At 35.6% G+C, this 16,742-nt stretch overlaps 1 protein-coding gene across 1 annotated transcript in view; it reads left to right on the plus strand.

Annotated features, from left to right (window-relative positions):
* Positions 1-16,061, plus strand: part of CEP192 (centrosomal protein 192) — a 95,433-nt gene extending 79,372 nt beyond the window's left edge. The window contains exons 48-55 of the mRNA XM_072851586.1: positions 1,274-1,478; positions 3,260-3,339; positions 4,202-4,297; positions 5,844-5,963; positions 9,816-9,937; positions 10,846-10,969; positions 11,433-11,491; positions 15,592-16,061. Of these exons, the coding sequence (XP_072707687.1) occupies positions 1,274-1,478; positions 3,260-3,339; positions 4,202-4,297; positions 5,844-5,963; positions 9,816-9,937; positions 10,846-10,969; positions 11,433-11,491; positions 15,592-15,730 (945 nt within the window). The 3' untranslated portion in view covers positions 15,731-16,061. The remainder of the gene's footprint in view (positions 1-1,273; positions 1,479-3,259; positions 3,340-4,201; positions 4,298-5,843; positions 5,964-9,815; positions 9,938-10,845; positions 10,970-11,432; positions 11,492-15,591) is intronic.
* Positions 16,062-16,742: the final 681 nt, after the last annotated feature.

Here is a 16,742-nt window from a genome sequence, read left to right on the forward strand (position 1 = left end):
CGTATTTGAGATGCTGTTTTGCAAACTGAGATTCTTAGTTCATTCATCTCTGAAGAAATACTATGATGTGAACACTTAAACTGAATTGCCAACAAAATTGCATCTGTACACAGACCACTGCCTTATGTATCATTTTCTAAAATGCTAAATATATATATGTATACCTGCATATATAAAATTGGTCTGTATAATATTTTAAAATAAAAGAAGTCAAAGGAGGTTATTGGACAAGTCATCATAGCTCCTTTTGAGCTCCCTTAAGGTAAACTTAACCTTCTGGCTGACAAGTCTGTGGTAAAGAATATCTAGAACAGGTTCTTGCTCTTCATGCATTTTAATCCAAGACTTTTCCCTGATGAAATTAAGGCATAGAAATAAAATTTATGAAGCCAACAGTTTCTTCTTTCATCAGTGTAAAAGCAGAAAGACTCCTTGGTAATCTCCCCCAAAGAAATAGACACCAGGTTTTTTTATTTTTACAGCCAGTATGTATTTTGAGTTAATTGTAACAACGCGTGGAGAGAGAAATAAAAGACGCTGAAAGGATAAAATAGCATATCTACTTTCCTTCTTGATGGAGGAAGGTGAGATATGATACAGAATTGGAAACTGCCTTAAAGAAACCCCAAAGAGGGAAGTTGTTGAAAAGAGTGAGTTGAGAAGGAAATGGAGACTGTGCACATATTTAACTATGTTACCTTCTACAATATGAGAAAAGGATTTAAGAGAAGAAACCTACTAGGACAAAAGTAGAGAATGTAGCAAAAACAACCAAATTGTAAGAGATCTGGTAGTTGATAATGCTTTTGCCACTTCTTTGCTACCTATCCAATTAAGCAAAAAGTATGCTAAGATTTTACTATCATTAACTGAAGCTTTTAGAAGTGCTAATTATGTAGCAGAAGTGAACACAAAGCTCTTTCTGTGTGCGGCGGCCCTGTTCCCATTCTCTGAAAGCAGAGAATATTGTAGGAGTTGTCAATTAAATTTAACTAGTTTAAATTATTATTCCTATTGAATTAAAATGTCTAGATAGCAAATTTTCAGTAAATCTTCCTGTTCTCCTAAATTAAACTTGTCCTAAAATCTTTAAACTTTGTGAATTGAAGTTAGAGAAGATCTGGTGATTTAACGTTATGAGACTCTCTGTTGGAATGTAAAGCTGAACAACATGAGCTCTTATAGCTCAAGGAAATAGAGCTAAATAGTTTGACTTGTTAATATATCAATGTTCACTATTTAAATCTTTCTTTTTCTCCCAATTGTGCAAAAGTTTATTAAAGTGCAAATTCGAGAGGCAGTCACACAGAGTGTGTCTGGAGCAGACTTTCCATCTAGAAGACGCGATATATTTACTCCACAGTCTGCAAGTCCTGCTGTTCATGTGGCAAAACCTCTCTCAATGCTCCCTCTAACAAAAATGGAAATAAAGAACAGAAGCATTGTTTTTCCTAAAACGAGACCTGGCCAAAGCTCAGGTAATATTGCTTACTTAGTAAATGCAGCATCTGTAGTATCTTGTGTTCAGAGGTTTTGTTTACTGTATTGCATGTTTGAGAACTTGAAAGCCTTGACTTTGTTTTTGTTCTTTTAGTCTGATAAGTGTGATTGACCAGTTCCCCTCTTCTGATTTTAGTTTGAAATGTTACTCCCTGTGGTGGAACTCTTTTTTCAGAAGTCCTCCCCCCCCCCCCCCCCCCTTATTTTTTTTTTTCTCTTGATGCAGTATAGCCACACTTTTTACCACAGATAGGTTTGCATACAGACAGGTAAGTTGCCAATTTTTTAAGCAACTGTGATTAATGCAACCATACTGTGCCTGGGCAAAGAAGGCATTATGCGGTTACTGTGTTTTGTTGAAGGTCTTTTGGGTCAATGCACTTTTGCGGTAGACCCATTCTCCTCATCTGTATATATGTCCCTAAGATGTGAGATAGATTTATCTGCCACGTAGCAGAGAAATAAATGTTCTTACTTAACATGATAGCAATGTCAGCTGTGAGTCTGGCTATCCTTGTCTTGTACTTAATGATTGAGGAAGACACAGTTGATAATGCAGTCTCAAATCCTGAGTCTGTACTTTTAATACCAGTAATGCTTCAAATTCTCCAAATTACTCTATGAAACTGTCATTCTGTTATCTAGATACCAGATTTTTTTGGTAGTGCTTTGTTTTCTTTTCTAGCTAATGAGGATTTTTTTAATGATTCACTGATGCTACATTTTTATTTAACAGACTTTAGAACTTTCAAGGCTTAATTTATCAATTATATCTGGGTTTTTTCGCTACACTTATGAAAGAGGAGTATAATATAATACTCCTTTTGTTTCCTATTTTTATAAATGTCCTATATAATATATATGTACCTAAACTTCCTGAAGTGCTACTCTAGACTGAGATGATCTTACACATCCTGTTGATTCTTGGCAAGAGGTACATTTTAAGGTGTGAAATATGCTTATTGATACTGTCAAAGTTGGGATTTTCTGATAATATCAGTAGTTATTCTCCTTTCTGCATGTCAAGCATAAGCTTTTTATTGAGGTTTCCTATATATATATATTCATATACACACACACACACACACACACACGCACGTGTTATATATATATGTGTATGCTGAGTAACAAATCCATACTAGGATGACAACAGATTTTATTTGATGCAACTTTGTTTGATGCCAAACTAGAATACTGTCAGTGTTTCTCCCTGAACAGTCAAATAATATCTTGGGAGGGAGTTGGGTATCTTGTGGGTTTTTTTGGTAATTTTTTTGTATACTGATAGGTGAAGGTATCTGCTGAAAATTTGAATACAATAAACTGAGACCATTGGAGGTCACTTAGATCTCTCTGCTATTTGTCATGTTCTGGATTTATAAGATGCTAACTTCCTACTACCAGCAATACATTCACGTAACATTCTTTGATATGCTTCAGGTTCTTTTAGAGGATTATCTATTATTGTTTTGGGGTTATTGAGGGTGAGATTTAGGTCTCACTTTGTTTCTTGTAAGCATCTTCAATATGATTCTTCACTAGAAGACTTTACTTCCAAATTTCTTTTGTATAAGCTTTCAAGAATTTTATGACAGAGTGCTTTGTTTGAGTCTGCTCTTGGAGTTGGCATCATGAGAACTGTTGCTATTAAACTGCTGTGTGTCTTGAAACATAGTGTCTGTTTAAACTCTTTCCACTAAAGATACTTGAACACTTGAACAAAGACATTTAATGTATTAGTCTGATATTTCTCTTCTAGAGAGTTACTTGGAAATGGAGAATAAAGGGGATGAAAATGTGAAGTGGCATTTGTCATCTTTTGCACCACCCTATGTTAAAGTGAGTGACTGCTTGCATTGGTAGTTTTATTTAAATCTCTGTTTTTTTCCTTCTCTCTTCTTGCTGCTCTCTCTCTCCCTCCATCTCTCAAGAAAGAATATATATTTGAGCCTGAACGCAGTTACAAAGTTCTTTTTGCCTCTGTCCATATAAGGGAAATGTTTCACTCCTTTTTTCATCTCTAATGTGCTCCCTGTGAATCATTGCTCTATGGGACAATTTCTGGTTCACTTACTGGCTTGTAGAGTTTGCTTGTGCTCATCCAGTATCATCATCCAGATTGCGTTAAGTAGTCAAGCATACATGAAAGATGTGTGTCCCTTTTGGCTCCAGAATGCTAGACTTGCCTTGTTTTGAGACTTGTGCTGCTGGAATTACGCTGTACATGGTATCTCTGTAGGTAATTTAGGTTAGGTCAAGGATACTTGAATTGCACTGCTGTCGCCTGTGCAATTACTGTAGCTGTACCATTGATATTTGTAAATGCTTCCCTATTTTTTTGATAGTCTGAAATGCTTGATGGTCACTTCGATTTTATGCTAGAATTATTATGGTTTGCTGTCATGAGAAATGGTTATGTAGCACGCTTAGCTGTAGCCCAGAAGACTGAGTATGCCATGTTCCAGCCAGTGTACCACCTCTGAACTGGAAGTCAGTAGTCATGATGACTGCATAGATGTTGTAGTAGTTTTAGTCTTTATTCACTTGCTTTTAGGGAGTCAATATTATTCGTTCACTTGAAAGCAGCTTGATTGGGTGTATTTTCTTCAGTCCTTTGCAAGGGTGCTATGTGTGTGGGTGTATTGTGTAGGTTTTTGTTGTTTTTTTTCTTTCTGAATCTGACTCATAACTTTATTTGCAGGATGTGGATGGAACTGGTTGTGTTTATAGGGTTACTTACTCCGCTTTCAGATGTTCCCGTGTTTCTGGTACTCTTGAAGCTCACGGAGAAGAGAAGGTAAACTGACATTTAGAAATATTTCAAGCATATTAGTGTATCTCAGTTGTAAAATAGGATCTTACATCAGAAATTCTTTGAAATAACAGTTGAATTTTTGAAGCTGGTCATACTTTATCTGATAATGATAAAATGCTGGCCTTCCAAAATTGGGTTCTGGAGTGTATCAGGTAGTCAGTGTCTACTTAGCACAGCTGTTATAATGTCAGCTGAGTTGATTCTAAGATTTCATGCAATCTGTAGTTTGACTTTAACATGGTGGTATTTTTGTGGGTTTTTTTAAGTTTATTTTAGAACACAAAATTGTTTTTAAATGTTTTGTAAAAATCCACAAGAAAATCTCAAATAATACTGGGTTCTTATGAAACTGGTGTGAGAACTGGTTTCCCTTCCTTAGAAGCAGTCCTGTCATACTTATTCAAAACAGTTGTCTGTTCCTAAAGTTGGTTTCATTTGACTTACAATTTTATCTCCTGGCCAGTAGAGGGTTTCACAACCACAATTATAAAGCACACCCAAGGACATACTGAATGGGTTTCTATGGGGCTTTTGTCCCTCACCTTCTCCCTCAATGCTACTTCAATTCTATCTGTTCATCTTCATGAACACCTGTCTTTTAATCATTATGGATTATTATGACATTCCTTAACTACATTAATTCTATGATGATGCAATTTGTAATCTATTTACAAGACATAAAAAAATTCTGTCCAGTTTCATAGTTATTTCATAATATTGAAAACCATTATTTGAATTTAAACAATTATCTTTGCCTTAGCAATCCTAGCTCAGGCCTGTTTGAATAACATTTACATTATTGGCATGTCAGGCTGTTGGCTGGAGCTGATAAGGTACAGTGGCATCATGATTTGCTGTTTTTTGCAGTGGGTATGATAATATTTGGCTAATTAGATATAGTTGTAGTCATCTCTTCTAATCTGCTGCTCCCCTTCTCTTTCTTCCCCCAATCTCAACTCTGAAAACAATGCAAGTTTACTCTTGAATTAACCTGGTACAGCACTATGCAGAGACAAGACTTTGTTATAGGTGACCCTTAAGGATGATCAAATGCATAGTCTGCAAGTTGGTTTAAATTTCAGGCCTTCTAGTGTTGTGCTACAATTGCAGCACAGTGTGCTTACAGACCTGGAGCTGGAGGAGTACAATTGTTCACAGCTTAGCTGACAGGTGAAGGAAGGTATTGCTGTCTTTCAGCTGGGCCTATTTCTCCTCCTGGTTGCCTTCTACTCCATTTTATTAATAGAAATAATTGCGCAAGCACTTGCTGACTTTGCTTAATGCAGATTAGCTGAACTGAAATTTTGTTCGAGATTGCTTGTACAACCTATTTAATCAGAACTTTCTGTTTTGTGGGCAAAGGAGGATGAGCTGTATTTTTTTCTGCAAGTTCACCTGTGTGTGGAATGTATGTTCTGTAGTGTGTAGATTTTGTGCTGGCTTAACTGTAACTTTGTGTAGATAAAATTGTGAAGATGTATAGACTATTTTAATAAGCTTCTGCAAAATTTTTCTCTTGGTTTGGTAGGTTGCTGTAATCTTTCTACCTAGAGATAAAGGGGATTACTCCCAGTTCTGGGACCTGGAGTGTCACCCAGTTGAAAAACCTAGTTGGAAACACAAATTAAGATTTCAGCTTTCTGGAGCAGTGAGTATATAAATGCTATAAACGCTGGCCTGAGCACAAATTTTGGATAACATCTTATTTTTACTATGCAGTTCTCTTTCTCATATGCCCTAGCGTATTCTGAAAAAAACCCCTGCTGATATTTTTGTTGGACTAAACTGTACTGTTTTTCTTATGTTACAAAAATACCTTTTTCATCTTACTTATGTGATAATGCATTATCTTTTGCCATTTAAGATGTAAAATTTTATTTTACTCGGAGAAAGTAGAGACAAACTTGCCTTTTGTGGGAACTGTTTCTGTAGATGCAGATTTGTTTGTATCAGACACTAAGTGGCTTGGTTTTATTTTTGTAAAAAAATAGCAAAGTAACTGACCTTTGCTATAATATGTGACTTAATGCAATATTGGAATTTTCAAGTATCCATATTGGAGATATGGATGTGCCTCTGATAGAATCTGTTTGAGTGTTTTATCAGAGTAACAATTTAGGTGGGGGTGACTTTTGAGATTTGTATATGGGAGCGACTGGATTTGAGCTCTCCTTTGCTTCCCTGTTGTTCCTCAGCTCTAACTTTATGGTGACGCTTGGAACAAGGGGGTTGGGGGTTAGAACTGATTTTCTGTGCTCTCTCTCCTTACCTTGTTTTTAATCCCTACCTCGCCATCCATACAAGAGAAGTCTACATAGGACAGAGACTCTATTACTATTAGGAAGAATTAATTCTAATGATTAATTAAATGAGCTGAATGTGAAGAACTTTGTATGTTCGGTATTTCATGATTGCTATATATGCTTTGCTGTCCTCTCCAGAGAGTTTGACTTGATTTTTCTAAGAAGCCCAGATAAAGATTTGGGATCTTTCTTTAGAGTACCAGGCCTGTTTCTGTAGTAGGAACCTTACTTACCCTTCTTGCCAGGGTACCTTACCTTTTATTTTGTAGGGTCCTTGCTCTTCCCAGTAGATAATTGTGTTGAAAAGGGGACTTGGTAAAAAAGTGTATGTTAAATGACTTCTAATTTTGGCATGAAGAATGAGACCTGTATAATGTGTGGTTTGGGAGGGGTTTTTATTCAGCTTTCATCTAATTCTTTCAACATAATTTTCCTTAAAATGAGGAAAACATCTATGTCATTTGTCTGTTTAAGGCTAGCTGAAATTGAGAGAAGATGAATTCTGTATCAGAAATCTAGAGTTTTGAAGAATTATCTTCTTAAAACGTGACTAGTTGTCAGAGTTGTGTAAATCTTTGAGCACAACTTGATATTAATGTTTCTGAACTACCGTGTCAGATTTGTTCCTCTTGATTTTTTTCAAAGCTGTTAACAATTAGATCTTTCCAGCATCTCTTTGTGCATGTGGGGAAAAAAAATCATAGAAAATACTTGAAAAGTGTCATGAATTTTTGAAAAAGAGTTGAAAGGGAAATACTTTGTTTATCAACTGGGTAAGGAATTATACATCTCTTTGGCAGAGGGGTCAACACAGAACCTTTGCTTAGATTGTTGCAGCTTTTTAATCAGATCCACTTTTAGTCAAGAAAACAAGTCAATTATAATGTTATGTCCTAGGGATCAAGAGTTTAGATTTTGTTTCTACAGCTCTGAAAAGGATTTGGATCCTGCTGGGTTTGCTGAGGCAGAGGGGGCTACGGCTCTGGTTCATGTGACTTTTGATAGAATGAAGTGGGAAGACTGACTGACTGTCATTCAGAATGACTGAGTGATATTTATTTATAGCACCACTTCAATAGAAATGAAAATTTTGGAAGAGCTCAGGAAAGAACTAAAAGAACAAGGTGAAGTTAGGAAAATCAGTGGCCCTTACCACTTTCATTTTTTCCTGAAAAACCATTTAACTGTGACTTTGATTATGCTCTGCCTGCATTTGCAGTCCCTACTGCTGGAAACAATAGTTGGGAGCTCAGAAGATCATATCTCCAAAACTGATCCGAGAAACAAAGAAAGAAGGGATTCTACATGTGCTTTGCAGCCCCAGCCTCTCAATACTGGCTATTCAAACTTAGTTTTTTCTTTTCCTGAGAAACATTTGTTAGGCTGCTATCAGGTATTGTTCTAAGATCATTGAACTAAGAATGAGTGTCACCATTGTGCAGAGAAGTCTTGGATGGGTGTGTTTGTCTAATTATTGGTCCCTTCTGGGTGAAACGGGGGAACTAGCAAGAACTTTCCAGAAGGCTGAGGCAGCACCTAAGTTCTGATTGCTCCTTTAGCACATAGAAAGTTGAGGACCGCATAAAGAATCCCTGCTGTTGTTTGAAGATACTACAAATGTTAAGTGCATGCCATTTTTTAATTTACACGGTTTATGTACTTTAGCTGTGTAACCATGCAACTCTTTAATGTACCATTTTGCAGCAAACTGAGCTGAATTTCTTAATACTTAACACAAAACATACTGCCAGCTAGGAGTCCTGATTTGATTATTATTATCAGCAGTACAAAGCTTCATCTTGTTTGGGTATCCCGGAAGCGAGAGGAGGAAAAATCTTTTTAAACTCTGTGAACAAAGTAATTCCAATTTTAAAGCTAAACAAATTTCTATGCTCTTGAGGTTGCTTTGGAACAACAGCACTCAATTGAAATCATTTGGACAGTGTTAACATACTGCTTTCATTTGAAACAGGAAAAGTCAGTACAGGCTATGGTAAAGCATGAAGTACTTCAAGATGCCCTTAAAGACTGGGGGAATTTCTGATCATCTTCCATAATGTGCCTTATTCCCATGCAGTAAACTTGCCTTATTGATAAATTAGAATTTGAATGATAACACTGAGGCATGACACCCATCAGTTTTCGCTACATGAAAAATTAAAAGCTCTTGCAACAAGACGCATGTACAAATCCTTTCTTGTCTTTATGTATTGGGTTCTACTGTGGTTCATGGGTTATTTGCAACTGAAAAATATTCTTTAAGATTGGGGTTTTTTTTGGCTGCTGCTATCTGACAGACTGATTAGCAGCTCTTTCAATAGAAGAAATGAATGTCTAAAAGATAAGTTTGTCATAGCAGCTCTATTGAAGATGAATCTATTTTTTTAATCTTTCCTGTGTAAGGGAATCAACTGCTTGTCTAAAACGTCAGCAACGTTTCAAAAATTTAGATCATGTTGTACAACCGTAAGCGTAGGAGGTTTTTTTGGTTCTTTAACTTTGTTCAAGATGTTGTGACCCAAGGGGCTCCAAACAGATCTGGCTAGATTTGTTAAACAATGCAGAATTTGAAACTGGCTGTTTGGTGAAGTATTCTGTTAGGGTGATCTGGTCTCCTTGTGTTAGAGTACACTGAATGGAGGTCCTGACAGCGGTAAATATTTTGGCCTAATTTCTGAATGTAACAATTACCATATAATGTGTTATCAGATTCTGTTTCTCTGGAGAGGCTTTTCTTTGAGAAGGATGTATTGTTCATAATACAAAATTATTACAAAGCTTTTTGCTGTTGTGAGAATTTAAACTATAATGATGACTTAGGCCTTTCTTCTTTCTGAGCAGTTGTTTAGCCAACTGCTGTTCTTGAGGCATATGGGCAGAATATCTGCAGAGGAATTGTTTTTGTTTTGGCTTTTAGTAAAATCTTCATTGCTAGCAGCCTTCTTGAGATTCCACCTGTACTGCTAGTTTGTTGTGGGCTGGCTTGTAACAAATAAAGTATTCATATGACACAGAAGCCTGTTAAAGTAATCCTCCTAAATCATGGCTTCTGTCTCAATGATCGAGACTCTATTGTTCCTGAAAGACTATACTTCAAATAAAAAGTCTTGGATTGGGTAAGGGAAATGACTTACATACTTGAATACTTAAATACTTTTGAATGCAAAGTTTAAAGGCTTCTCTATTTTTGCCAATAGGGTACTAAAACAGAAAATGAAACTTCAATTGTGAAAGCTTCTGCAAGTGCCCTCACAAAAACTGAGCTTCCAGTTATACCAGAAATGAAGGTTTGCTCTGAAGCACGTACAATTAAAGCAGGGTATGTATGGACAAAACTTGAAATGAGAGCGTCTACAACTGGATAAGGGGGGAGGGGGAGAAACACCCAACCCGACAACCTAAACCTTTTTTACCATTAGGACAGCTATGTGGTGGAACAGGCTGACAGAGAGGCTGTGCAGACTCTGTCCTTGAAGGTTTTTGGGATCTGACTGGACAAAGCCCTGAGCAGCCTGGTCTGACCCCACAGCTGACCCTGACTGGAACAAGAGGTTGAACTAGAGACCTCCTGAGTCTCTTCTGACCTGAATTATCCTATGATTCTATGTTAAAGAGTAAACACCTGCAAAAGCCAGACTTGCTGAACCTCTTAATGGCTTTGTATTGTTCAATCTCCCATGCTTTTTCTTTTCAGTTGGGTTTCTAAGTTGCCTAACCATGATTTGCTGTTGTAAATGAACTGGTATCAGCAGTAGAATCTTGTGTACTCACCTATTGGAGACTTCATAGAACTGTAAAGTCACTTCTGAGAAGACCACTGTACTGCATGTCTTAACCTTGCTGTTCTTTGGTCTTAAGTTGATTTCAAGTTATTTTACTATGGGATGATGTGAATGTGGCAGGGGAGTAAAATGTTTTGGTTAAACATGGCATCTCTTGAGAAGAGTCTGGTTCTCTAGTAAAGCATATGGGGGAGAAATTTAGATTGTGAAAGTCTGTATAAGTAAATGTACATATATTTATGCCATAGTGATGCTTTCATTATTCTTTCTGGCTAAAATGTATTGCTTATAAAATTTAAGGTGAGAGAGTTGATGCCTTCAGGATCTTTCAATTTTTCCTAATTTAGTCTCAGAAAATACATCTGTTACCTTGAAGTATGCAATCAATATATCCAGACCATATAAGTAGGAAATCTTAATATCTTAAATCCCTTTTTCAAATCAGACAAAGTGAGATAACTCGAGGGGTATATGCACCAGAAGACCTGTACACTTTTCCTCCAACTAGAGTTGGGGAATCATGCACTTTAAAGGTCAACCTGCGGAATAATTCCTTTACAACACACTTGGTAAGTTTGACAGGCTTTATTTTAAATACATTTTCATAAGTCCTTCCAACAGTTCAACTGCACTTTTTTTTTACTCGACAGAAGATTGCAATAGTACAAGTCTTAATTACTTTCAAAAATCAACATTATATTTGAAGAATTTTTCTCTCCTGTGATTTTTCTCTTTTCTTTTGTCTGACTGAATCACTGAGTGTATTTGTAATATATTTGCAACTGAAAAAAATAATAGACTATAGTTTGCATAGATTTGTTATTATCTTTATTTTATTTTTTAACTTCATTAAAATTTTGAGATGTGAATTTTTGTTACTATGCACAAATGTGGGCGTGCCTTATTTTTAAACCCTGGGTCTATGTGTAAAGCTGTATATGTAAGTGACCTGATTTATCTTAAGCATGTCATAAATTGAATATGATAGGCTTAGACATAGTGTGCTTTTAAGCATTTTGTATTAAATTGCAGCTGAAATTTGTAAGTCCCAGAGAGCCTTTCTACATCAAGCACTCGAAATACTCTCTAAGGTGAGTAATGCATATGCTAACATTCTCTCCTAACAAAAAAAATTAATCAAGTAATTCAGTAAGATAAATATCTTCTCTATATGTATAGTGCTAAAATGTAGATATAAATATCCAACATTATGGCTGTTAAAGGGTTTTTTTTGTTTGTTTTGGGGTTTTTTTGGGGTGGTGGTGGTGGTGTTTTGGTTTTGTGGTTTTTTTTTTTTTTTTTGCTAAGCTGTACTCTGTAATCTTGGTTAGAAGCAGAATGAGCCCACACAGTTATTTCTGCATCTGCCAATTTCTTCCCTGCAAATTGTTTCTAACAGTGCTGCTGCTTTTAATGCTAAGCCTAATGCTTCATTTAACCATTTGGCATGCTGTGCACAATCAAGTCATTCCTTCCATTTATACTTTCTGCACAACAGACCAAGCAAATTGCCTTCATCATGCTTCTAATTTGACAAACCTGCAGAGCTGCATCAAAGATTCTCTGCAAATACAAGGTTGAGCAGCCAATGGAATTGCCTGGTCATACCAAGTATTTCAGCATATTACCTGCATAAAAGGAATTTTCAAGGTGGTGATAACAATCCTTCAAAATAAACCCAGTCATCTTTAGAGTTCATTACAACAAGTATTTGACAGTCCTGTTAGTCATCTCTTCAAGAAGTATAGCATCTCACATGCTCATCTGTAACGGTGGGATTGTCAGGAAGACAGAAATGCAACCATTTCATTAGAAGTCATACAGCATATATTCTCAGTGTTTAGACAGGTCCCCGTTTTAAAGTCAGGGAAACTAAGGATATACAGAACAGAAATTGTGACCAAAATCATAAAAGGAACTAGATACTCTGGCTTCTAATCTAGTTTTGTGTCTACCAATGATACTTAGCATTTGTTATAACGACAGGGCTGTGGTGGTGTTAGCCACAGGTATTCAAGGTATTCTTAAGGCCGCTTTTCGGTGCAAAGTGTTATAACTCTACTTAGGCATGTGTTCCAGTGTTTCTTTTTAACTGGCATCTTTTTATTAAATATGTCACAGCAGACAGCATAGAAGGGTTTTTATGAATGCAGTGACCAAGATAAAATCTATCCAAATAAAGACGACTAACTAGATCTGTTTGAGGCTGTACAGCTGCAGACAAAGGACAGGATGACTTGATTGTCCCTGGAAAACAAGATTTATAACTTCACTGGAAGACAGATCTTTCAAAAATATTCTTGAGGAACGCTGTAAAAGCTAATTGGTACATTTTCTGTGAGAGATGATAAACTCTATTGTTTTTATCCAAAGTAGAGTTAACAAGTTTAAAATTCAGTCTACCATTTTTAATGGTTATCAGCTGAATATACTGCACTTTCTAATAACATTCTACAACCTTTTTTTCTAGTAACTTTGTCTGTTTTTTCTCCAATTGTAAATATTGGCCTTTCCTAGCTTTTTAAAAATTAATTTACCTGCAGTTAACATAGCTCTCTGAAGAAGCTCTCCCATTTAAGAGCACAAAGCACAGAAGAATTACTTGACTTGGATAGATGCTTTTAAGAAAGTGTTAAAAGAACTTACTTAAATGGCTTTTATTTGAGAACAGCATCAAGGAGAGTTTCAAGAAAGCCAGTGTTAACTGTTTCTGTCTAAACTAGGTTAACCAAACATCTTACAAAGTAATGTTCAAAAGTAATTGGATAAGAAAACTGTTTGCAAGAACTTGGAATATAAATCTATAAATAAGAGTGTAAAAATAAAGTACCACGTACCTATATTTTTGGACCAAAAAAGTGTCAAGTAGTAAACATGGTCTGTTGCATGCTCTTCACTTTGAGGGCCAAATTTGAAAGCAATCCTGTGTAATCAAGTTTGAAATCTGGATAATGGAATTGCCAGTTTGTATTTAGTATCAAGAGTCTGACCTTCAGAAGTTGGTATAGGGGCTTGCCAGTTCTTGTTCAATTGGTTATGTGATCACTAGTACCAATATGTAGCACTGCTGGTTCCTTTACCACAATTTGCTCAGTTGAAAATAGTAATGGGCTTTATCCAAATACAGTATCTCACAACCAGAACTGTAGCCAAAAAAAAAAAGAATTTTAATAATCTTCACCAAATATCTTAAAGCTTTTTTTTTTTAAACCACAGAGATGTCATTTAGCTAATATTATAAGTCCTGCAAAGAATAGGTGGGAACGAATGCTGTCTGGAATTCGCATTCAGAAGAGGAGTTCTATTTGTTGACAGAGTAGAATTTTTTTTTTACTGCAGAGAAGAGTACCTTTAACAAGATGACTCTTAAGTGATATAAACATATGGACAAAACATTAAAAAACACTTGACTTTTTAAAAACCTTTGGCTAAGTTCTGTTTCGTATTTTGTTCTGAGATCATATAGTACATATTCTGGAAATTAATATTTGACAGCCAGATGTGGCCATCTCTTTAAAAGAGCGATACATAACTGACTGTTAAGTTTCTGTTAGTATAAGTTTGAGTTTGGTTATATTGTTCTTTTTGAGTAAGTGTTAGGATATGTAAGGAAGCATACATATATTATTTTGGAGATGTTGATATAGATTTGTGCATCCCTCCTGACTTTCTACTGAATTTACTTTTGTTTTTGTAAATTCTCAGGTGGCCTGGCTGTATGCAGCTTCAGACTCTATTCTTACTAAAATGTGTGTTTTCTAATATAATGCATCTGTTACAGATTAAATAGTCATACTGATGTTCTTCATTTATAAAATGGATTTTTTAAAATAAAGCTGAGTAAATATCTTCATCCCATATATTATAGATGGATAAAGAGACAGAGCATGCCAGGTTTGTTATACAATACTCGGCAATCAAGTATGAGACATGAAACCCTGATCTGGCTGTAATCCTTTGCTGTATTGTTGATTGCAGTTCAGTACTACGTAATTAGTGCTTTGTTTTTGTATTAACCCAATTAAAAAAATACAATACAATACCAGTATTTATTCTGAAAGTGCATACTCTTAAGTTATTTGATTGACCAGGATCTGTTTAAAAAAAAAAAAAAGAAAAGAAAAAAGAAAAGAAAAATAATCAAAATACATTTGCTAGTGTAACTATTTTAGCACTAAGGATGATACTAAACAAATGAGGCTGGGATCAGGCTTATATGTAGGGCCAATATGTAGGAGAAGGGTAAGAGCACAGACTGATTGTGATAGGTTGGATTAGTGTAGAGGAAAGGAATATGAAAAGATAGGAACAAAATAAGAAAAAGTAGGGAAGATAAGCACATGCCAGAGGACGTTGGATAATACTAAATACTGTTAAGGGGAGAAAACTGAAGCTACAATAAAAGAAAACAAAGCCGTCTTTTCTTTCTTTGTCTTGCTAAGTGATGTTGTTCATTTTTCTTTATTCCAGTATGTCCTTGTTACTGTTACCTGTCTGTTAGTGCTGGATATTTCCGTTGGATGCCATGGAATCCAATAGACTGACACTCAGCATTTCCAGCTTGTTGCTTGTATAGCTTATATTTTTTTAAAACGTTCACTTTAGGCTTTTGATAATTAAGACAGCCACCCATTACATTTGGTATGTTTTTATGCAATCTGAATAGAAGAGGAATTATATAACCTAAAAAGGTGTAATGTAAAATCTTTAAAACACTGTTTGAGGATGGGTATATTTACTTGTAATGATTCAGCAAAATATTTCTTAACGTGGAGGCAAGTAGAAGTAATTGAAATTCTCTTACTAGCTTCAAATTGGTGGAATTTCCAAAAGAATTTGAAATCTTACTGTACTTGTCACATGACTTCTGAAGGGAAGAAACGTAGTAACTTTGCTCTAAATATAGTTTAGGCACTGTCGATATTATTGCAAAGAGGCAGACCAAACTTATCTAGGTAAACTAGCAACAATAAAGTATTGTAGTACTTTGTATAATCAGTAGGAAAGAATGACCTTTACAATCAAAGTCCCTCAGAAGAATAATAGATAATCAAATCTATAAAAATAAACTTGATGATCCAGTGCACATCCAATATACTATTTTGGTGAAAATCAAAACTAGACAAGAATTTCTCTATCTGGTAGGATTTGTTTATTAACAATGAATATGCACATAATTGCCTTTTTACAGATCCCATCATTACATCAATGTGCCGGTCCAGTTCAAGCCAAAGGCAGAAGGAAAATTTGAAGGTCTCTTCGTTGTGCTAACGACCAAATATGGCTCAGTTAATATTCGGCTATGTGGTAAAGCTATTGCAAAAAAATAGTCAGAACAGTTTTATAACTGTTTATAATCATTTATAATAGTTTATACCATTTAAAATATTCAGTTATTTGCTACTACATTTCTGTATTAATGTCCTACTTGTTTTGCCCTGTGATGCTGCTTTGATGGAAAGTCTTCTCTAAGATGAATGATGGTGCTTGTTTTACAAATCTGTTTTCATAGTTAAAACACTGAGAAATAACGTATCTTTTAAAGTTATCATGTTCTAATTTATGTTTCTGCACTTTTGTTGAAAAGGGAAGTTTTCTATTTTTGCATTTATTAGGAAGAGCTAGATACTGATATATTTTAGTTTAAGCATTGTAAATACAGAAATAAAATCTATGTGTTAACACTTGATTCTACCTGATTTCTGTCTTTGGTTAGAGGATTCCTTGCTGTAGGTAAGGGATCAAGCTACCTGCTCTTATGCAATGCTAGTTTTTTGGGGGGCTTTGGGGAGCAGGGGGAGGGATTGCAGTACAGAAGCTGACCTGTTAATATCCTGTCTCTATGTGGTAAAGCTGGGACCAGACTGATGATCTGACAATCAGCCCCTAACTTTTTACACAGTTCAGTGGCAGGCATAAGCATTGTTTTTAACTCTAACAATGTGAAAACAGTGTAAATTAAACATGAGCAATACTGTCTTCAGCCCTTCAGAACAGTTAATCTAATCCAGTATTCTGCCTCTAACAAGGGTGAAAAGATGTTGCTTTGACATAAGCCTGGCTGCTGCTTTTGGTTCACTTTGCTTGCATTTCCTCAGCATCTGCAGTCATTGGATTAGGGATGGGAGGTAGATTCCCACCTATCCCTTTTTTTTTCCATTTATGGACCTGTTTGTGAATTTATCTATTAACCTTTTTGAACCATTTTGACACCTTGTTTCCACAACTTCATGTAGCAGCAAGCTCTGAAAGTTCACTGTGTGCTCCTTTAACAAAAGTTATTTTTTGTGTGCTAAACTGGCTTCTTTCTAATTTTGTTGAGTGCTCTCCAGTTCTTATATT

Source organism: Ciconia boyciana, chromosome 2 (assembly GCF_034638445.1).
Source record: "Ciconia boyciana chromosome 2, ASM3463844v1, whole genome shotgun sequence".
NCBI lineage: Eukaryota > Metazoa > Chordata > Aves > Ciconiiformes > Ciconiidae > Ciconia > Ciconia boyciana.